This window comes from Bombina bombina, chromosome 6 (genome assembly GCF_027579735.1).
Source record: "Bombina bombina isolate aBomBom1 chromosome 6, aBomBom1.pri, whole genome shotgun sequence".
Classification (NCBI taxonomy): domain Eukaryota; kingdom Metazoa; phylum Chordata; class Amphibia; order Anura; family Bombinatoridae; genus Bombina; species Bombina bombina.
The window spans coordinates 348121244-348146152 of record NC_069504.1 but is presented as its reverse complement, the minus strand read 5'-3'; the positions used below and the strand labels follow the sequence as shown (position 1 = coordinate 348146152).

The following is a 24909-nucleotide window of genomic DNA, read 5'->3' as shown; positions in this document are numbered from 1 at the left end:
TGGGCGGCGCAGGTTTCCACGCTTGCGCCGAAACCTGTGCCGTATATTGTATCGCGCCCCAAGAGTTTAGAAATTAGCATAGGAGCCTACCTAGGTTTATCTTTCAACAAAAAATACCAAGAGAACAAAACTAATTTGATGATAAAAGTAAATTGAAAAAATGCATGCCCTATCTGAATCATGAAAGTTTATTTTTGACCAGACTGTCCCTTTAATTATTGTCCAAAACAAATACTTACAAAAGTTGAAAAGTAACCATGTAGCAAAATAAAACTGGTGCACAGTCTGCCCATCTTGACAACCTAAAAGATGCATTCAGATGGTTTAGCAGCAGTGTGGATGGAAATAGGTTCCTATTAAAGTGGCAATTGTGGGATACCTTTTTAAAACACATTCACCTAGATTATGAGTTTTGCGCTAAACAGGGTGCGAAAATAACGCCAACAAATTTGCGGTATTTTACTCTCCATAGAGCTTCCATTACGAATTACTGAAAAGCTTCCTTGTGCTGTGCGTTATGGTGCGTTAAGCTCCATACCGCACAAAAGCCGACGGCTGATTTGACGTGCTCGTGCACGCTTCCCCCATAGATATCAATGGGGAGAGAGTGTTAGAAAAAAAACTAACACCTGAAGTGCGTAATGGCGACCGCTATAACTCAACCCCATTGATGTCTATGGGGGAAAGAAAGTTACGTTTAAACCTAACACCCTAATATAAACCCCTAGTCTAAACACCCCTAATCCGCCACCCCCGATATCGCCGACACTAATAAAAGTTATTAACCCCTAATCCACTACTCCTCGACATCGCCAACACTAATAAAAGTTATTAACCCCTAATTCGCCACTCCCCAAAATCGCTGACACTAATAAAAGTTATTAACCCCTAATCCGCTGCTCCCCGACATCGCCAACACTAAATAAAGTGATTAACCCCTAATCCACCGCTCCCCGACATCGCTGACACTAAATAAAAGTTAATAACCCCTAAACCGCCGCTCCCCGACATCGCCGCCACTAAATAAAATTATTAACCCCTAAACCTCCGGCCTACCACATCTCCACTACTAAATAAACCTAATAACCCCTAAACCTCCGGCCCCCCACATTGCAAAACACTAAATTAAACTACTAACCCCTAAACCTAACACCCTCCTAACTTTAAATTAAAAATATAATATAACTATATTTAAATAAATAAAAACTTACCTGTGAAATAAAAATAAACCTAACATTAAACTATAAATTAACCTAACCTTACTATTCTAATTAAAAGATTACAAAAAAAATAAACACTAAAATTAAGAAAAATAAAAAACACTAAGATTACAAAAAATAAGGAACTAAATTATCGAAACTAAAAACAATTACACCTAATCTAATAGCCTCTCCAAAATAAAAATACCCCCTAGCCTACAATAAACTACCAATAGCCCTTAAAAGGGCCTTTTGTAGGGCATTGCCCTAAGTTAAACAGCTCTTTTACCTGTAAAAAAATACAAAGTCCCCACAACAGTAAAACCCCCTACACCACCAACCCCCCAAAATAAAAAACCTAACTCTAAAACAAACCTAAGCTACCCATTGCCCCAAAAGGGGCATTTGTATGGACATTGCCCTTAAAAGGGCATTCAGCTCTTGTACTGTCCTTAAAAGGGCATTTAGCTATTTTACAATTGCCCAAAGCCCTAATCTAAAGAAAATAAACTTAACACTAACCCCATAAAATTTACTCACATTACTAAAGTCCGGACATCCATCTTCATCCATGCGGCGAGAAGTCTTCATTTTGGCGGCGACATCTTCATCCATCCCGGGGGCGTCTTCTATCTTCATCCCGGCGGCGCGGAGCGGAGTTATCCTGGAAGCCGATGCTATCCTGCGCGGAGCGTCCCCTTCATACGGTCACCGCCGTACACTGAAGCTTCAAGAAAGGTAGCCGTTTCAAAATGGCGTACCTTGCATTTCTATTGGCTGATTTGATTCTTCAAATGTAATAGGATGAGAGCTTCTGAAATCCTATTTGCTGTTCAAATCAGTGTTTTTTCAGCGTTAAAAGCCATAAATCTAGGCGAATATTAATAAACGCAGTACTATTAGTGATAATGACGCCAGTGTGAGTGTGACTTTTAATCAAATATTAAAAATGAAAAAAAAAAACACTCCTATTGTAGATGTTGGGGTCCTGAAGTGACTTTTCCTGCAAATCCCCTTATCTGTTCAGGATATCACATACTTAATATATATACAGTACATATTGTTTTGAATATGAGCAAGAAATAGACTGTTTACAAATTGCTGTGAAATAGTTATAAAGCTGTTCAGCATGTCCTTTCGAGGACTTATCAAGTGTGTAGCATTGTTGAATTATAAAAGTTAAAACTGTGCTTGAAAAGGTGTAGAAATATGACTCGAAATTGGATCAAGAACTTTTTTATCGAGGATCCGAAAACCAAATTGGTAAGTGTGGGAAAGAGCCAAAAACACACTATTGTGATCTCGTTGAATCCAATAGTAGCCTTTTCAGCCAGAAAGAGATAGGAAAGAAGATGCCGATAGATTGTAATAGATTGTAATCGATGCCTTAGTTCTCTTGTTATTCTTTGTTGAAACGTATCTCCTTTCCATGAGAGCATACTGAAGTAGGCTCAGGAGCATGCACATAACTTGATCATTATATGTATAACATTGTTGCAAACACTGCTATATAGTGCTTAAAGGGACATAAAAGTGCATTAGGAAAATGCCATAGTATATTAGAGCATTTTATTATTGCACTATTGCTTGTATATATCTATTTGTTTAACCCCTGCAACTGATTTAAATACATAGTTAAAGTCAGCTCTAAGGCATAATGCACTTCCGGGATCTAGCTGAACACATCTGGTGAGCCAATGACAAGAGGCATATTTGTGCAGTCACCAGTCATCAGCTAACTCACAATAATGCCTTATGGCTCCTGAGCCTAATTAGGTATGCATTTCAACAAAATATACCAACAGAACAATGTCCAATGCTACGGAATTTTGCCCAGCGCTACAGAATTTTGAGGCGCTATACAAATAAATGATTATAATAACAATGTAGAATTGATAATAAATTGAAAAATCTCTTAAAATTGCATGGTCTATGTGAATCATGAATATTTATTTTTCATGTTCATATTCCTTTAAGACATATGCATGCTCCTGAGCCTACCTCAGTATGCTCTCATGGGCCTAGATTTGGAGTTCGGCGGTAAAAGGGCTGTTAACGCTCCGCGGGCTTTTTTTCTGGCCGCACCATAAAATTAACTCTGGTATCGAGAGTTCAAACAAATGCTGCGTTAGGCTCTAAAAAAGGAGCGTAGAGCATTTTTACCGCAAATGCAACTCTCGATACCAGAGTTGCTTACGGACGCGGCCGGCCTCAAAAACGTGCTCGTGCACGATTCTCCCATAGGAAACAATGGGGCTGTTTGAGCTGAAAAAAAACCTAACACCTGCAAAAAAGCAGCGTTCAGCTCCTAACGCAGCCCCATTGTTTCCTATGGGGAAACACTTCCTACGTCTGCACCTAACACTCTAACATGTACCCCGAGTCTAAACACCCCTAACCTTACACTTATTAACCCCTAATCTGCCGCCCCCGCTATCGCTGACCCCTGCATATTTTTTTAAACCCCTAATCTGCCGCTCCGTAAACCGCCGCCACCTACGTTATCCCTATGTACCCCTAATCTGCTACCCCTAACACCGCCGACCCCTATATTATATTTATTAACCCCTAACCTGCCCCCCACAACGTCGCCGACACCTGCCTACACTTATTAACCCCTAATCTGCCGAGCGGACCTGAGCGCTACTATAATAAAGTTATTAACCCCTAACCCGCCTCACTAACCCTATCATAAATAGTATTAACCCCTAATCTGCCCTCCCTAACATCGCCGACACCTAACTTCAATTATTAACCCCTAATCTGCCGACCGGAGCTCAACGCTATTCTAATAAATGTATTAACCCCTAAAGCTAAGTCTAACCCTAACACTAACACCCCCCTAAGTTAAATATAATTTAAATCTAACGAAATAAATTAACTCTTATTAAATAAATTATTCCTATTTAAAGCTAAATACTTACCTGTAAAATAAATCCTAATATAGCTACAATATAAATTATAATTATATTATAGCTATTTTAGGATTAATATTTATTTTACAGGCAACTTTGTAATTATTTTAACCAGGTACAATAGCTATTAAATAGTTAAGAACTATTTAATAGTTACCTAGTTAAAATAATAACAAATTTACCTGTAAAATAAATCCTAACCTAAGTTATAATTAAACCTAACACTACCCTATCAATAAATTAATTAAATAAACTACCTACAATTACCTACAATTAACCTAACACTACACTATCAATAAATTAATTAAACACAATTCCTACAAATAAATACAATTAAATAAACTATCTAAAGTACAAAAAATAAAAAAGAACTAAGTTACAGAAAATAAAAAAATATTTACAAACATAAGAAAAATATTACAACAATTTTAAACTAATTACACCTACTCTAAGCCCCCTAATAAAATAACAAAGCCCCCCAAAATAAAAAATTCCCTACCCTATTCTAAATTAAAAAAGTTACAAGCTCTTTTACCTTACCAGCCCTGAACAGGGCCCTTTGCGGGGCATGCCCCAAGAATTTCAGCTCTTTTGCCTGTAAAAAAAAACATACAATACCCCCCCCAACATTACAACCCACCACCCACATACCCCTAATCTAACCCAAACCCCCTTAAAGAAACCTAACACTAAGCCCCTGAAGATCTTCCTACCTTGTCTTCACCATACCAGGTTCACTGATCCGTCCTGGCTCCAACATCTTCATCCAACCCAAGCGGGGGTTGGCGATCCATAATCCGGTCCAGAAGAGGCTCCAAAGTCTTCCTCCTATCCGGCAAGAAGAGGACATCCGGACCGGCAAACATCTTCTCCAAGCGGCATCTTCGATCTTCTTCCATCCGGAGCGAAGCGGCAGGATCCTGAAGACATCCAGCGCGGAACATCCATCCGGACCGACGACTGAACGACGAATGACTGTTCCTTTAAGGGACGTCATCCAAGATGGCGTCCCTCGAATTCCGATTGGCTGATAGGATTCTATCAGCCAATCGGAATTAAGGTAGGAATTTTCTGATTGGCTGATGGAATCAGCCAATCAGAATCAAGTTCAATCCGATTGGCCGATCCAATCAGCCAATCAGATTGAGCTCGCATTCTATTGGCTGATCGGAACAGCCAATAGAATGCGAGCTCAATCTGATTGGCTGATTGGATCAGCCAATCGGATTGAACTTGATTCTGATTGGCTGATTCCATCAGCCAATCAGAAAATTCCTACCTTAATTCCGATTGGCTGATAGAATCCTATCAGCCAATCGGAATTCGAGGGACGCCATCTTGGATGACGTCCCTTAAAGGAACAGTCATTCGTCGTTCAGTCGTCGGTCCGGATGGATGTTCCGCGCTGGATGTCTTCAGGATCCTGCCGCTTCGCTCCGGATGGAAGAAGATCGAAGATGCCGCTTGGAGAAGATGTTTGCCGGTCCGGATGTCCTCTTCTTGCCGGATAGGAGGAAGACTTTGGAGCCTCTTCTGGACCGGATTATGGATCGCCAACCCCCGCTTGGGTTGGATGAAGATGTTGGAGCCAGGACGGATCGGTGAACCTGGTATGGTGAAGACAAGGTAGGAAGATCTTCAGGGGCTTAGTGTTAGGTTTCTTTAAGGGGGTTTGGGTTAGATTAGGGGTATGTGGGTGGTGGGTTGTAATGTTGGGGGGGGGTATTGTATGTTTTTTTTTACAGGCAAAAGAGCTGAAATTCTTGGGGCATGCCCCGCAAAGGGCCCTGTTCAGGGCTGGTAAGGTAAAAGAGCTTGTAACTTTTTTAATTTAGAATAGGGTAGGGAATTTTTTATTTTGGGGGGCTTTGTTATTTTATTAGGGGGCTTAGAGTAGGTGTAATTAGTTTAAAATTGTTGTAATATTTTTCTTATGTTTGTAAATATTTTTTTATTTTCTGTAACTTAGTTCTTTTTTATTTTTTGTACTTTAGATAGTTTATTTAATTGTATTTATTTGTAGGAATTGTGTTTAATTAATTTATTGATAGTGTAGTGTTAGGTTAATTGTAGGTAATTGTAGGTAGTTTATTTAATTAATTTATTGATAGGGTAGTGTTAGGTTTAATTATAACTTAGGTTAGGATTTATTTTACAGGTAAATTTGTTATTATTTTAACTAGGTAACTATTAAATAGTTCTTAACTATTTAATAGCTATTGTACCTGGTTAAAATAATTACAAAGTTGCCTGTAAAATAAATATTAATCCTAAAATAGCTATAATATAATTATAATTTATATTGTAGCTATATTAGGATTTATTTTACAGGTAAGTATTTAGCTTTAAATAGGAATAATTTATTTAATAAGAGTTAATTTATTTCGTTAGATTTAAATTATATTTAACTTAGGGGGGTGTTAGTGTTAGGGTTAGACTTAGCTTTAGGGGTTAATACATTTATTAGAATAGCGTTGAGCTCCGGTCGGCAGATTAGGGGTTAATAATTGAAGTTAGGTGTCGGCGATGTTAGGGAGGGCAGATTAGGGGTTAATACTATTTATGATAGGGTTAGTGAGGCGGGTTAGGGGTTAATAACTTTATTATAGTAGCGCTCAGGTCCGCTCGGCAGATTAGGGGTTAATAAGTGTAGGCAGGTGTCGGCGACGTTGAGGGGGGCAGATTAGGGGTTAATAAATATAATATAGGGGTCGGCGATGTTAGGGGTAGCAGATTAGGGGTACATAGGGATAACGTAGGTGGCGGCGATTTGCGGTCGGAAGATTAGGGGTTAATTATTTTAAGTAGCTTGCGGCGACGTTGTGGGGGGCAAGTTAGGGGTTAAGAAATATAATATAGGGGTCGGCGGGGTTAGGGGCAGCAGATTAGGGGTACATAAGTATAACGTAGGTGGCGGTCGGCAGATTAGGGGTTAAAAATTTAAATAGAGTGGCGGCGATGTGGGGGGACCTCGGTTTAGGGGTACATAGGTAGTTTATGGGTGTTAGTGTACTTTAGGGTACAGTAGTTAAGAGCTTTATGAACCGGCGTTAGCCAGAAAGCTCTTAACTCCTGCTATTTTCAGGCGGCTGGAATCTTGTCGTTAGAGCTCTAACGCTCACTTCGGAAACGACTCTAAATACCGGCGTTAGAAAGATCCCATTGAAAAGATAGGCTACGCAAATGGCGTAGGGGGATCTGCGGTATGGAAAAGTCGCGGCTGAAAAGTGAGCGTTAGACCCTTTAATCACTGACTCCAAATACCAGCGGGCGGCCAAAACCAGCGTTAGGAGCCTCTAACGCTGGTTTTGACGGCTACCGCAGAACTCCAAATCTAGGCCATGGGAAGGTACCAAAGGACCCAAATAAAAGAGGTAAAATATGACAAAAAGAGTAAATAGAACGTTGTTTTTTTTTAATTCATCTCTGTCTTGATAGATCTTGCAACCTTGATTTTGACTTTCATGTTCCTAAAGACATTTTTATATATGTATAGTATATATCAGTAATTTTAACTTTGGACAACTAATTAAGATTACAAAGTAATGTTGTCAATTAATTATTTTATTACAAAGTTGTTTGAATATAGACTCTCAAGACAGATGGGATATTCTTATAATGTTGACATTTACAGCCTTTTGGACATACATAATTAAATCAATATTTTAGCTATTTACAACTAAAGACCAGATTACAAGTGGAGCTCTAATTAACGCTCCCGTTTTGTAACTGCGCTAAAAGTAAGCTTTTTGCACTCATCCGGTTGCGCTCGTATTATGAGTTGGAAGTAAACTGTTTTCGCTCGCAATCTAACCTGACGAGCGCAAAAAGCCAAACTTACAATATTGTGTGCACATTCACGTGCAAACACAATCGCATATTCTCATGTGCACTAACCCAACATGGAAATATGAATATTTCACATTCCGATGTTCTTCACATACAGGAATATGTTCTATTAAATATTTCTAGATATATCTGATGGTATTTTGGTACAATATATAGCTATACTTTTATATATATATATATATATATATATATATATATATATATATATATATATATATATATATATATATATATATATAAATAAGTTTTTTTGCTTCAACTACTGTTTTAACATAGTGGTCCCTTAACAGGATTATTGCAGCAACACAGAAATGTATTAATAATCCTGTTAAGGGATCGCTGTGTTAAAACAGTATTTGAAGTATTTGCATATCTAATTTGCATATCTTACCCAGAATCCTCTTGTGCATTGGTAACAATGTATGTGGAGTTTTACTGGGTAAACGCAAGCGGGGAACTTGCCCAGATGTGCTAATTTTCTATGCAAAAATTTGCATTGATTAATATTTGAGACATGGAGGATTTTAATCTCAGATTTTTATCTCCACCATAATTTTACTGAATTTATATATATATATATATATATAGATATCAAAATAACAAGAGTATTGCATTGAGCAATGATACTTTTTTTATTGGACTATACATTTATAAGTTAGTCCAATAAAAAAAGTATCATTGCTCAATGCAATACTCTTGTTATTTTGATATCTAAATCTCTGGACTAACATGGCTACTCCAATCAACGTATATATATATATATATAGTTATAGAGCAGCCCTTTAGAGTGCACTCATTTAGACAATAAATACATCCACCGGGTGCAAATATGTGCAGTAATTGTAGATATCAAAACAGGGGACGGACACAACACTCACCGTTTTTTTTGCAAGTAAAACATCACCTTTATTAGGGTACTTTAATACTTTAAAACATCCTTTTATTCAAACGTGTCAGTGTCTCACATGACACCTTTGTAAATGACATGTAGCGGTGTAATGTTACACCGCTGCCTGATACATGCCATTGACAAAGGTGTCATGTGAGACACCGAAACGTTTTGATAAAAGGATGTTTGAATGTACCCTAATAAAGGTGATTTTTACTTGCAAAAAAAACAGTGACTGCTGTGTCTATCCCCTGTTTTGATATATAAAGTTATAGATATATACAGATACATATAGGAATATCTATTTAAAAATACATAGAACATATTCCCCTATGTGAAGAACATTGGAATGTGAAATATTTACAGTAGATACACAGTATAACACTTTATTAAATATGAACATTGCATAAATATGCTATTACATGTTTTTCTACTTAACTGCAAAGGGCTTCAACACACTTATATATATAATTATATATATGATTGTCTATAAATGTATACATATGTATTTATATGTGTATATATGTCTTTAAATACATATACAGTCACAGAAAGTAGCTGCACAGCTATATATACTTGACAGATAATGTGAAACAATATTCAAATGCCACTGAATATTATGTGGCACAATGTCAGCTGATTAACTCAAAGAAAAATTCCCAGCAGCCGCAGGAGAATTCTTATCCCCATAAGCAATTGTGTACTGCTCACCTAACAATCCAGAGACCCGGACTTCTCAAAGCTGTGTTTGCAGGTAACCCGGTTACAACCGAGTCTACTCACGGACCCACGGTATTCAAAACTTCGCGGTCCGTCTAGAGTACCATGCCCGCTACACCTTACCCCAGCATCCGACTTCTTTCGGATACGTCACCACTATCACGGTAGAGCAATCACATGTTGAATGTAATCCAATGAGAATGAACCGGCAGTCCCGATACACGAACCAATCTTCTGGCTGTAAGTAATACTTGACTGGAAAAAGGAGCAATCAGTCCGTGCATAAAATAGAAACCTAACTTTTATTATCACAGGTTAAAAAGACCTCCGAGTCCACAGATCAATTTCAAGGGTGTAGTGTGTCAGATTGGCCAATGCACGGACTGATTGCTCCTTTTTCCAGTCAAGTTTTAAATACATATATACACATATAAATAAATACATAGTAAACATATATAGACATCTTTAGAGATGTATATGTATGTATCTTTATGTTAAAGCCCTGTTTTTCCCCTAACAACTGAGATCTCATATCTTTGAGCCTTTAAAACTTTTGTGTTTAATATTTTTTATTTTTTTTAGATTTTAATTAGATTGAGTTATTATGAGTGTAAGTGTAATATTTAATGTATTTTTTATGTGTTTTGTGCAACTTTTTGTTTCATGAAACAGTTAAAGGACCAGTCAACACATTAGATTTGCATAATCAACAAATGCAAGATAACAAGACAATGCAATAACACTTAGTCTGAATTTCAAATGAGTAGTAGATTTTTTTATAACAAATTTCAAAGTTATGTATATTTCCACTCCCCTTGTACCATGTGATAGCAATCAGCCAATCACAAATGCATATACGTATAGCCTGTGAATTCTTGCACATGCTCAGTAGGATCTGGTGACTCAAAAATTGTAAATATAAACGACTCTGCGCATTTTTTTTAATGGAAGTAAATTGGAAAGTTGTTTAAAATTACATGCTGTATCTGAATCATGAAAATTTAATATAACCTGAGTGTCCCTTTAACAAGAGCTCTGAGGACTCTAGTGTAAATCACGATTGCGCTCAAGCGATCACATTTATTTTCAATTTGTAATACCAGGGGTAAGCCAGACGAGCGCAAACACCCGCAATAAACCCCTTATTTTAACATTTAGTTGCTTTTAGGGTGAGGCAAGGATAGAAAATGGGATAATTTTAATTATTTAAATGTTTCAAAGTTCTACAAATAACTGTAATATACTATAGATCAAATAGAAAGAGTAAAGTTATTATTTAGGTGATCTCTACATTTAGGGCTAGATTACGAGTTGAGCGCTATAATTTGAGCTCAAGCAATATCGGGTTTTCGTGGCTGTTAAATTCCGCTGGTATTACAAGTTGATAGTATTCGTGAATGTTATCGTGATTTACACTAGAATGATTTCTGCGTCCTCAGATCTATGATTAACTGTTATGCTCAAATAAAAAGTTGCACAAAACACATAAAAAATAGATTTAAAGGGATAGGAAAGTCAAAATTAAACTTGCATGATTCAGATAGAGCATGTCATTTTAAGACACTTTTAAATTCACTTCTATTTTTAAATGTGCTTCGATCGCTTAGTATCCCTTGTTAAAAAATGAATACGCACATATCCTACACTAGTGGGAGCTGCTGCTAATTGGTGCCTGCACACACTTGTCTCTTGTAATTGGCTAAATAGATATTTTCAGCTTCCTGTCAGTAGTGCAATGCTGTCCCTTCAGCAATGGATAACAAGAGAATGAAGAAAATTTGATAATAGAATTCAATTGGAAAGTTGTTTAAAATTGTATGTTCTGAATCTGAATCATAAAAGAAAATTTTGGGGTTTACTATCCCTTTAATAGTACAGTTACACTCATAATAAAACTATCTAATAAATTATTGCGTAAAAAGTTATAAGAGCTCAAAGATATGAGGTCTCAGGTGTTAGGGGGAAAAAAGCACTACAAAGGTCTTTAAAGGGACACTGAACCCATTTTTATTCTTTTGTGATTCAGATAGAGCATGCAATTTTAAGCAACTTTCTAATTTACTCCTATTATCAAATTTTGGTATCTTTATTTGAAATGCAAGAATGTGAGTTTAGATGCCGGCCCATTTTTAGTGAACATCCTGGGTTGTTTTTGCTGATAGGTGGATAAATTCATCCACCAATAAAAAGTGCTGTCCAGAGATCTGAACAAAAAAAAAAGCTTAGATGTCTTCTTTTTCAAATAAAGATAGCAAGAGATCGAAGGAAAATTGATAATAGGAGTAAATTAGAAAGTTGCTTAATATTGCATGCTCTGTCTGAATTAAAATTTGGGTTCAGTGTCCCTTTAACATAGAAATACATACATATACAATTCTAAATATGAATATATATATATATATATATGTGTATCTATGTATTTACAGACATATATACACATATAAACACACAAATACATATGTATACACATATAGGCATATGTCTAAGTGCATTGGAGCCCTTTACAGTCAAATGGAAGAAAACACAACAAATGATATTTATGCAATATTCATATTTAATGAAGTGTTTAACTATATATTTACTGTAAATATTATACATTCCAATGTTCTGTACATAGCAAAATATGTTCTATGTATTTATAAAAATATATTCCTATATATCTGTATATATATATATATATATATATATATATATATGTGTATATATATATATATATATATATATATATATATATATATATATATATATAATTATATATTTGTGCAAAAATCCATCATATATATTTAAATATCTCTTTAAGAGTAAATAGAACATTCTGCTCTGTGCATAACATTGGTTTTTGAAATATGAAATATTATCTTTTTATATTTCACTTTTATTTAACTGAAATCATGTTTGTGTGACTTGTGGGTGTTAGTTGTTTTTTTTTTACTTTTTCGGCTTCATTGAAGTCTATGGGGGAATGAAATTTTGCTTTCATGACTTCTGAAAATCTATTTGTTAATGTGACTTTACAAACGCAAGAGTGCAAACTTTTCACTCTTAACTCGTAATACGAGCGTGAATCTCTAAGCGCAAAAAATTACTGCTAGCCAGTGGAGGCTCCTCTATAGGAGCGCTTGAGCATGTGAACCCCCTGGAAAAACCCCTGGAAACCCCTGACCCCTGATGAAAAAAAAAAAGTGAGAAATAAAAAAAACAATATACATTTTTTTACTTTTTTTGATGATAAAAATAAAAAAAAAATCTCCCAGGCTCCACTGCATATTTTACTAAAAACATTAAAATTTCACTTTTTAATTATTAAGGCTGAAAGTGAAAAGGGCTGTTTGCCTATACTTCTATCTATCGCACATGCTGTGCAGTGCAATAGATAGAAGTATAGGCAAAATCCCTTTCCACTTTAAAACTGCATTGACTGCAGTGCCACCTACAGGCCAGCCCATATCCTTCTTAATCGCACAGCGCTTAGTGTCACGTGACACTCGCACACTAAGAGCTGTGTGTCACAGACAGGTGCTGTGCTGTCTCTATATATTTTGAGAGCTGCGCTTTAATACTACAGTCCCAATGATGCTTTGCATTGCGCATGAGCAGACAGTATGTGCTTGACTGGAGTTTTCTGCGCTGCCGTACGTAGTCAGTGTATTAATGACGCACGGATTGGTAACTGGGGGACCTGGACACTGGAATACCTACGCTGGGGGAAATCCGGTACATTGGTATTTGTGGATGTGTTCACTGATCTGGGCAACCACTATGACCCGACCACCGGCAAATTCACATGCTCCATCCCAGGAATCTACTTCTTCACCTACCTACTTATGAGGGGAGGGGATGGTACAACATGTGGGCTGATCTGTGCAAGAACAACCAGGTAAGGCACAGACATATAGTTAAATGAGTAGTAACCTATAAATGCGGGCAATACGGGCGGGGTATATAGATATAACTCTTGGAAGTCAGTGAATTAAGCCATACCAATAAGAAATGCAAGTAACTTCTAAATGTACCATAGCAACAACAATTACGTAGAAACAATAGAGCCTAGAGCTAGTCAGTGTATGTAAATATGCCGCCCATTTGGCTGATACGTAATAACAACCTCAGGAGTCAGGAGAAGCGCTGTAAAACTGTCATCATTCTCAGCGCAGCCAAAATAGCCCGATATAGAGGTGTGTCATATTGGACTAATCAAGGGGCTAGATTTACACAGCGTGTGGAGTAAGCCCCATATATGTGTGATCTACAGTATATGCAAAAACCCAAAATTTTTTCTTTTGTGATTCAGATAGCATGCAATTTTAAGCAACTTTCTAATTTACTCCTATTATCAAATTTTCTTCATTCTCTTGGTATCTTTATTTGAAAAGCAAGAATATAAATTTAGATGCCGGACCATTTTTAGTGAAAAACCTGGGTTGTTCTTGCTGATTGGTGGATAAATTCACCCACCAATAAACAAATGCTGTCCAGGGTCTGAACCAAAAATTGGCTGGCTCCTTAGCTCTTAGATGCCTTCTTTTTCAAATAAAGATAGCAAGAGAATGAAGAAAATTGATAATAGGAGTAAATTAAAATTGCATGCTCCAAAAAAAAATGGTTTCAGTGTCCCTTTAATGTTTTGATAAAACAAGAAGCATATTCCATGACCATAATGTGTAAAACTATTTCTATGGTGAAGTATGGAAAGATGTTTTTTTCTTTTGTAAAATTCTGATACAGGTACTATAATAATAATAATCATCATTTACCATTATTATTATTGTCCCATTTAAATTATAGAATACACAAGCTGAATGAATTTACTCTATATGCTTTGAAAAAATAGCCAAATAACTGATGTCATATAGTTATAATAATCTACAAAAACATCAGGAATTTCAATGATGTAATAAAATAAATTACCAGATTCTTAGATTTTACTGATAAACTGGTTTATTCTTATAATGAGTTTAAAAGGAAATATGCTGTAACTAAAAAACAGTTATTTATCCAATACTATTTTAGTTATTAGTTGTAAAAGCAGTTTATATTTGTGTGCTTGAGACCCAAATAAAATAAGGTTAGTTAAATTAAATTCAATGTAATATGAAGGGTGTGTTAGGAATTTTTTTAGTTTATTGAAGTCACAAAGATAATGATCAAAGATAGTATTGCAAGATAGATGCATATCTCACTATCTGTGCCCAGCCAAAGGATTATAAATGTGTCAATTCACAGAATTATCTTCTGATAAGATATGCAATCTGAGACCGATGCAAAGATAAATATGTCTCCAAGGATTCTCAAACTATTTCAAGGTTTACAAGTTAGGCAAACAGTATTTTAATTCACCACAGATCAGTATAAATTCAAACATACGGAAACCCAATTTTAAAGCAACAATTAACCCTTTTAATATTCTGTAAAATTATAACCAGGCTACACTGTAAATGTGAAACCAGCTCTGTATTGAAAGGTGGCAAGTGTGTCATAGTTCAGCTAACTCAGATATGTTTGTATTATTATTAATATTATTATAGAGATGTTTTAACAAATGACTGCAAAGTGAGGTAATTAAAAGTACAATAACACCTTGAGAATTTTATATAAATTGTTTGGTTATGCATAAAGAAATAACTTTGCTATATATTTTCATTAGTTTTCCCCTTTTTTATGTAATTTAGTGCTGACAATTGAGTATTTTTTTAATTCTCAGAACATAAAAAGCACCCTGTTGAAGTATCAAGGCCAACCTTGCTACACATTTGACGTTAATTGATTTTAACTGATAACAACAACAAAATGGACTTTATACCAATGTTATGACCCTGGCTAGCCTTGTTGTCTTTAGAGTAAAGCCCAGATTGGCTCATCCAAAAAAGGCAAATGGTGGGTAGAGTTTGACTTTTGAAAACCAATTGCAGTAAAAATGGATGTTAATTTATTGTAAAAAAAATGTGTTTAGACTTGGCCAATTTGTTATTCTATAGCAACACAACAGAAATGTCTTATAATTACAAGGTGTTTACTGTCCCTTTAAACCATAATGGATTATTATCTAGGCCGCTTACATTTGCTTCCAGCAGATTGTTACATAATGCTGAAAGGTCTCAGTGAAGTGGATTAGTCCAGATCACTAAGAAGGGCCTGATGATCCAAGAAAAACAGAATGGAGAGAGATCTCACCAAATCTTTGTTTTTTGGGGTTTTTAGAATTATTTTGTAATGTAGGTGTCTCTCCTTCACACCCAGAACTCCACATGGAGAGATAAAGAATTCTCAAGAAAAAAAAGCTGCCTTTTAAATGTCCTTGAGGGACCTCACGTTACTGATGAGACGTATTAGATCATCTCCCTAGAGCAGAGAGGTTTAGATGATCAGGTCATACATTTTTATGTTTACTATAGTGTTTCTCAGCTGCAGTACCCGTGATATTCCACCCGGCCAATCAAATTGTCAAAAGAATTAAAATCATTCTTAAATCCTGAACCGCTGATGTGTCTTAAGGATTGAAGCTCAGAAACACTTAAAGCAGTTACATCTATAATAATATGCTACATGTCCACTGGTGGAACTGGGGGACGTAACCTGAAATCGCTTCTACAACAGATAGGGGCTTTCTCTATTTGTAAAAAAACAAGCACATTATAAAGGTTGTGGTACCAGACTTTCTCCTGCCAGCACTCTCTACAAGGAATATTAAGTTAATGAACATAATAAATATGACATATCAATCTCTCAGAGGGTCAATTACATGTTGTCACTTGCAGCAGCTGGGCAGACCTCAAAAATCATCAGTGCTCCCACAGCAAAACTGTGTCCCTTGATAGACTCTGTTTATCAAGGTGCGTGATGCTGTTTTGGAGCGCATTCGCCCGCTGCTTCTTACTCTATACGCCTGCTCTGCAATGAACCTAGACAAGTCAAACTGGGCTGATTGATGGCCCCTGCTAGTGCACGATTGGCAGCACTCAGGAAGGGGACAGCATTGCACATTCAGTAGCTTGTGCAATGTTAAATGGGGCTATGTGATGCTTTTACAATTACCACAAATTTATAAAACACCAGGATGTTCGTTTTGAATTTGTTTAAGTGAAAGGAACATTTTTACACTAGTATGTTAAAGGGACACTGTATTCCATTTATCTTATCCATATGAAAAAGAGCAGCACTAAAGATAAAGCTGTTTCATTTTAAAGGGTCATGAAACCCAACATTTTTCTTTCATATTTCAGATAGAGCAACTTTCCAATTTACTTATATTATACATTTAGTGTCATTCTCTTGATATCCTTTCTTGAAGGCAATTCACTAATGTGTATGCCAATCACAGGAGGCATATATGTGCAGCCACCAATCAGCAACTGGCTTCCAGCTCCTGAGCCTACCTAGGTAAGCTTTAAACAAAGGATAACAAGACAACAAAGCAAATTAGATAAAATAAATAAATGGGAAAGTTGTTTAAAACTGTATGCTGTGTCTGAATCATAAAAAGAACATGTTGGGTTTCATGTCCCTTTAATTTTTCAACTGAAATTAAAGGGACATGAAACCCAATTTTTTTCTTTCATGATTCAGATAGAGAATACAATTTTAAACAACTTTCTAATTTACTTCTATTATCTAATTTGTTTCATTCTCTTGGAATAATTTGTTGAAGGAGCAGCAATGCACTAATGGTTTCTAACTGAACACAAGGGTGAGCCAATCACAATCAGTATATATATGCAGCCACCAATCAGCAGCTCCTGAGCTTGCCTAGATAAACCTTTCAGCAAAGGATAACAAGAGAAGGAAGCAAATTAAACAATAGAAGTACATTGGAAAGTTGTTTAAAATTGTATCTGAATCATGAAAGAATAAATTTGGGTTTCACGCCCCTTTAACTCAGCTGTACTATATCCTAATCTTTATTAGGCACTTGTTACAAATGTTCAGTGACTGAGAGGCACCTCCAGTAAAAGCTCAGTGAGCATTTAGCAGGAAGTACCTCTCAGCCAATAAGCATTAGAGGAAAGTGCACAACTGATACTGGCATATTATTGGTGCAGTGTCCATTTAAGTGTAAATTGTCATTGTAAACTGTATTGTAAAAATAGTGCACAAGTAAGGTATTTTAAATGATCTGTTTTGCATATTGCATATATTATATACAATGTTGACCACTTTATATATTTTGCTGATTAATTGAATATTTCTATTTAGTTGCAGGATGAGAACAATACAGATGAGAACTTTGTGTTTCTGACAGACATGGCTACAAGTCATGTTCAGGTCCTCGTTGAATTCACTAAAAAGTTACCAGGTATCTATGATTTAATTTCAAGACCTATAATGTAAATGTAATGGTATAACCACGCTCTGATGGTAACCAGCTGTTATACTGGATATGTTTCATTCAGCTTATAGGTCATTAAAGGGACAGTCTACACCAGAATTTTTATTGTTTAAAAAGATAGATAATCCCTTTATTACCCATTACCCAGTTTTGCATAACCAACACTGTTATAATAATACTTGTTTTACCTCTGTGATTAACTTGTATCTAAGCCTTTGCAGATTGCCCTCTTATCTCAGTGCTTTTGATGGACATGCAGTTTAGCCAATCAGTGCAGACTCCTAAATAGTGAGCATAATGTTATCTATATGACACACATGAACTAATACTGTCTAACTGTGAAAAACTTTCAAAATGCTCTGAGCTAAGTGGTGGTTTTCAACAGTTTAGAAATCAGTTTGAGCCTATCTAGGTTTAGCTTTTCAAAAATACCACCAAAAAGTAAATTGGAAAGTTGTTTAAAATGGCATGCCCTATCTGGATCATGAAAGTTTAATTTTGACTAGACTGTCCCTTTAAACACCTGGCAATGTGCACACTTTTAAAGGGACATTATACTCAAATTAAAGCAACAGGAAACCCATAGTTTTTTACTTTCATGGTTCAGATCGAGTATACAATTCTAAACAACTTTCTAAATTACTTCTATCATCACATTTGCTTAATTTGATATCCTTTGTTGAAAAATTCACAACTCTAAGCTATCTGAACATATAGGGCGAGCCAATGACAAGATGCATATATCACAAAGCAAATTAGGTAATAGAAATAAATTGGAAAGGTGCTTGAAATGACATGCTCTGTCTGAATCATGAACATTAAATGCTAGGTTTCATGTTTCTTTAAAATCCTTCAGAAAAATAAAAAAATACCATAGTAACATAGTAGATGAGGATGAAAAAAGTCAGAAGTCCAACAAGTTCAATTTATACTGAATCTAACTGATTTACAGTAAAGAAGCTGCCAATTTAACACAATTAATCATATCCATGACAGTTTATAGCACAGCTATTTTTATTATGCATAGATATTTTATATTACAAGAGTTCCCTCTAGTCAGCCATTTTGTAGATGAATAAAGATGTTTTATTTATTTGTACAAACATGTTACTGGATTATATAATCCAGTGAGTTAGTAGTTGATGATCAATTTACTTATTTAGCGTTAAATCACAATCCTTTAGAAAAGCTTTACAAATAATTTTTCTACAAAAATCCCCATAGACTTTTTTAATGGTGATTTTCTGACAAAAATCATTAGGTAAACGTTACTAAATGATTGATATTCTTCCATAACAAACAAAACCAAAGTCATGCAGTTATTATTGTCTAATCGGTGACATTGTTTCTTTCAGGTTTTCAGACATTAGATCATGAAGACCAGATTGCTCTTCTAAAGGGTTCTGCAGTTGAAGCCATGTTTCTTCGGTCAGCTGAGCTTTTTAACAGGAAGCTGCTTGAGTGGAATACTGACCTCTTGGAAGAGAGAATTCGTAATAGCGGTGAGAATTTTAATTACCTGTACTTAATATATTTTCAAGCAAATAAAAAAATAAAACAGTGGCACTTTACCTTTTTAAATTCCACGTTATTTTCTAAAAAAATAAATAAGATGGGGGTGACCATTGGGGGTGGGGGGTGGGGGAGGGAAGAGAGCTGTTTGAGAGGGGTCAGGGGTGGAAAGATTCAGGTGGGAGGGTAATCTCTTCACTAAAGCTAAAATTAACCTTACAAGCTACCTAATTAACCCCTTCACTGCTGGGAATAATAAAAGTGTGGTGCGCAGCTGCAATTATCGGCCTTCTAATTACCAAAAAGCAATGGAAAGCCATATATGTCTGCTATTTCTGAACAAAGGGGATCCCAGAGAACCTTTTACAACCATTTTTAACCATTTTTTTTTATTTGATCGCATTTGGTGGTGAAATGCATAAAATATACCAAAATTGGCCTAGATCAATACTTTGGGTTGTCTATATATAGTTTTGATAGGATATGTATTAAAAAAGGCTCTATTTCTGTTTAAATGTAATGATGGCAAAAATGCTCTGGTCTTTTGGGGAAGTTTTAGAGGTAGATTTACCAAGCAGCAGATGCTGCTATCTACCCCCATACTTTCCGTATCGCCGGAATAGTAAGTTAAGAAGCAGCGGTCATAAGACCGCTGCTCCTTAACTCGTCTGCCACCTCTGAGCCAGTGGACAGCAATCATCCCGATCAGATACGATCAGGTTGATTGACACCCCCTGCTAGCGGTCGATTGGCTGCGAATGTGCAGTGGGCGGCATTGCACAAGCATTTCACTAGAAATGCTTGTGCAATGATAAATGCCGACATCGTATGCACATTGTTAAATCTACCCCTTAGTCTGAAATGCCCGGTCCTTAACCCCTTAATGACCACAGCACTTTTCCATTTTCTGTCCGTTTGGGACCAGGGCTATTTTTACATTTCTGCTGTGTTTGTGTTTAGCTGTATTTTTCCTCTTACTCGTTTACTGTACCCACACATATTATATACCGTTTTTCTCGTCATTAAATGGACTTTCTAAAGATACCATTATTTTCATCATATCTTATCATTTACTATAAAAAAATATAAAATATGAGGAAAAAATGGAAAAAAAACACACTTTTTCTAACTTTGACCCCCAAAATTTGTTACACATCTACAACCACCAAAAAACACTCATGCTAAATAGTTTCTAAATTTTGTCCAGAGTTTAGAAATACCCAATGTTTACATGTTCTTTGCTTTTTTTTTTTACAAGTTATAGGGCCATAAATATAAGTAGCACTTTGCTATTTCCAAACCACTTTTTTTCAAAATTAGCGCTAGTTACATTGGAACACTAATATCTTTCAGGAATCCCTGAATATCCATTGACATGTATATATTTTTATTTATGCTCTATGCCCATTTTTGTATATTTCATGCCACCATTTCACCACCAAATGCAATCAAATAAAAAAAAATTGTTCACTTTTTCACATTTTTTTTCACAAACTTTAGGTTTCTCACTGAAATTATTTACAAACAGCTTGTGCAATTATAGCATAAATGGTTGGAAATTTTTCTCTGGGATCCCCTTTGTTCAGAAATAGTAGACATATATGGCTTTGACGTTGCTTTATGGTAATTAGAAGGTCGCTAAATGCCACTGCGCACAACACGTGTATTATGCCCAGCAGTGAAGGGGTTAATTAGGGAGCATGTAGGGAGCTTTTGGGGGTAATTTTAGCTTTAGTGTAGTTAGTAGACAACCCAAAGTATTGATCTAGGCCCTTTTTGGTATATTTCATGCCCCATTTCACCGTCAAATGTGATCAAATAAAAAAAACCATTACATTTTTCCAAATTTTAGGTTTCTCACTGAAATCATTTACAAACATTTTGTGCAATTATGGCACAAATGGTTGTAAATGCTTCTCTGGGATCCCCTTTGTTCAGAAATAGCAGACATATATGGCTTTGGCGTTGCTTTTTGGTAATTAGAAGGCCGCTAAATGCCGCTGCGCACCACACGTGTATTATGCTCAGCAGTGCAGGGGTTAATTAGGGAGCTTGTAGGGTTAATTTTAGCTTTAGTGTAGTGTAGTAGACAACCCCAAGTATTGATCTAGGCCCATTTTGGTATATTTCATGCCACCATTTCACCGCCAAATGCGATCAAATAAAAAAAAAAACATTACATTTTTCCAAACTTTAGGTTTCTCACTGAAATTATTTACAGCTTGTGCAATTATGGCACAAATGGTTGTAAATGCTTCTCTGGGATCCCCTTTGTTCAGAAATAGCAGATATATACGGCTTTGGTGTTGCTTTTTGGTAATTAGAAAACCGCTAAATGCCACTGCGCACAACACGTGAATTATGCCCAGCAGTAAAGGGGTTAATTAGGTAGCTTGTAGGGAGCTTGCAGGGTTAATTTTAGCTTTAGTGTAGAGATCAGCTTCCCACCTGACACATCAGACCCCCTGATCCCTCCCAAAGAACTATCTTCCCTCCCCCACCCCACAATTGTCCCCGCCATCTTAAGTACTGGCAAAAAGTCTGCCAGTACTAAAATAAAAGGTTTTTTTTTTAGCATATTTACATATGCTGCTGTGTAGGATCCCCCCCTTAGCCCCCAACCTCCCTGATCCCCCCCAAAACAGCTATCTAACCCTCCCCCTCTGCCTTATTGGGGGCCATCTTGGGTACTGGCAGCTGTCTGCCAGTACCCAGTTTGCAAATAAAATGTTCTTTTTTTTTCTGTAGTGTAGCTCCCCCCCCCAAGACCAATCCCCCACCCCCTCCCAGATCCCTTAGATTACTTTTATCAGTGATTTTATCCCTCCTTTCTCCCCATTATAAAAAAAAATGTTTCTGTAGTGTAGCGTTTCCCACCCACTCCCTCCCCGTGCACGCGCTCGCCCGCCCGCCGCCCCCGGCAATCCTGCCCCCGATCCCGCCCCCTCTCTGACTAAGAAGCCATCGATAGCCGCCCACCCGCCTCCCACTTCAGCTCCCACCCACCAACGAATGCGGCCATCAATGTCCGGTGCAGAGAGGGCCACAGAGTGGCTCTCTCTGCACCGGAGGGGTAAAAATTGTTATTGCAGGATGCCTCAATATCGAGACATCCTGCGATAACCGGAAAGCAGCTGGAAGTGATCAGGATCGCTTCCAGCTGCTTTCCAGACCGAGGACGTGCAGGGTACGTCCTTGGTCGATAAGTGACTTTTTTTTAGAGGACGTACCCTGCACGTCATCGGTCGTTAAGGGGTTAAGGGGCTAATAGAGATAAATGTTTTTGCAACCAGTTTCCATACTTTACCACCTCAATGGAAACTAAGCCTAAGTCTCAACTTCATATGGAAGGTTAAAGCCCATTAATAAATATTTTTAAGACATTACAGAGATGGAAAACTGAAGCACCCACGGGTACACAAACCCAAGCCCTATGTGTTCTTGTAGGAATGAGCCTGTGCAGGAGCCCCTTCTTAAAGGTGCAGACACTGTTATATATAGGCCAATAGGACAGGAACATGTTGTATTAGAGTTTTTAGAGCTATATGCAGCAAGCTGTGATCTTACAGTGACTAGTACAGAAAATGTCTAACATTGTCTAGTAACAGAGACTGTCACAGCAAATTGCTCTTGGTCATTGGAAGCTGAGAAAATAGAAATGACGTCCTATATAGAAAAAAAACTCTCTTTTCCTGTGGGTGATGATTACACGGATAAAAACACCCAGGGGAAGTTATTGGGACCAGAAAACAGTATAATAATCTATGTTGTTGGACACAGTATTTTGCATGAAGTAGAGTTGTCTGTAATGTGTATTTTATCTATTGGGGATATGAATTTGTATCATAGATTATAAACAGTTATCACTACCAAAACATTGATAGACAGGATGTCTGTAACCAGCTCACCTTCGATCTGAGGGTTCTACACCTCTTGCCTTGATGCTAACTGTGGTTGTTGTGACCATCCAGAGAGTATGTGACAGATTCTGTGTCTGTTCAAGGCTGATCAGGTTGCTCTACAATAGAAGGACAGCTAAGCAATGCTGGCACCAAAACATTGTTCTAAGTAATCAAGAGTGTTTGCAAAGGTAGGAAATTAAAGGGACAGTAAAGTCACATTTTTTCTTACATAATTCAGATAGAGGATGCAATTTAAAAAACTGAATGAACTTATATTGTCTAATTTTTACTTTGTTCTGTTTGTATCCAGTAGCAGCATTGCACTACTGGGATCTAGCTGCTGATTGGTGGCTGCACAAATTTGCTTCTTGTTATTGGCTCACTCAATGTGTTCTGCTAGCTCCCAGTAGTGCATTGCTGTTCCTTCAACAAAGTTAATCAAGTGAATGAAGCAAATTTGATAATAGAGTAGTGAAAAGTTTTTTAAAATTGTGTTCTCTATATGAATTATGATAGAATTTGTTTTGGGTTACATGTCCTTTAAGCATTAGCATATTAAAGCATATCACCTTTTTCTACTGTGAGACCAATGACAATTACAGGATATTGGGGATGCAAGCTGAGGATATAAAACAAATTTCCCTTTATTATTTGTATGTTTTAGGGATACTTTGTGACCTTGGAATTAATATCCATCATTGGAAAAATCACTAAGAAATAAAGGGACAGTAAAGTCAAAATTAAACTTTCATGATTCATATAGAACATGCAATTTTAAACAACATTCCTTTCCCCCCTCAAATTTGATTTGTTCTCTTGTTATCCTTTGTTGAAGCATATAGCTAGGCAGGCTGATAGGAGTTTAGGAGCATGCACATTTCTTTAGCAGTCTATGGCAGCTATATTTTCAACATTGTATAACACAGAAATAAACAATATTGCAAACACTGCAGCCCTATGGCTATAGACACGTGCACACTCCCGAGCTCACCTAGGGTTAATCTTTAACAAAGGATACCAATAGAACTAAGCAAAACTGATAATAGAAGTAAATTGGAAAGTTGTTTAACATTGCATGCAGTATCCACTAAATTTAAGTTTCATTTTGACTTTACTGTACCTTTAAGAGTTAAAGGGCACTCTTCTCTAGGTTCATCTGAGCTAAAAAAAATACATAATTGTTATAGAGAGAAAAAAGGTGACTGAATATTTAATAGCCTGATTACATTTATTACATTTTCTTCCATAAGTGAATATCAAATAAACAAATCACTTATATGCCAAAGGTTGATAGCCACCAATTACATTTTCTCACATCTCAATGTTAAAGCCCTTTGCCTGCCTTCTAACATCTGAGACCTCAAATCTTTGAGCCCTTAAAACTTTTTGGTGCAATGTTTTTTTTTTTTTTAAATAATTTTTATTAGTGTTATTATGAGTGTAACTGTACTTTGTAATATATTTCTGATGTGTTTTGTGACACTTTTTAGAGCTCTGAGGTCACGGTAACCATTCTAGCATAAATCGTAATTGCGTTCACATTTTAATTTCGAACGCAACGTAATTCTACTCCTTATCTGGCCCTAATTAAAACATTGAC

At 36.5% G+C, this 24909-nt stretch overlaps 1 protein-coding gene across 2 annotated transcripts in view; it reads left to right on the top strand.

The window, feature by feature from the left end:
• The window catches only part of NR1H4 (nuclear receptor subfamily 1 group H member 4), a 220635-nt gene that overhangs the window by 170449 nt on the left and 25277 nt on the right, over positions 1–24909 (top strand). For both annotated transcript variants that reach the window (XM_053716999.1, XM_053716998.1), the window contains exons 7-8: positions 17763–17862; positions 19251–19397. In XM_053716999.1, coding sequence (XP_053572974.1) covers positions 17763–17862; positions 19251–19397 — 247 coding nt within the window. The remainder of the gene's footprint in view (positions 1–17762; positions 17863–19250; positions 19398–24909) is intronic.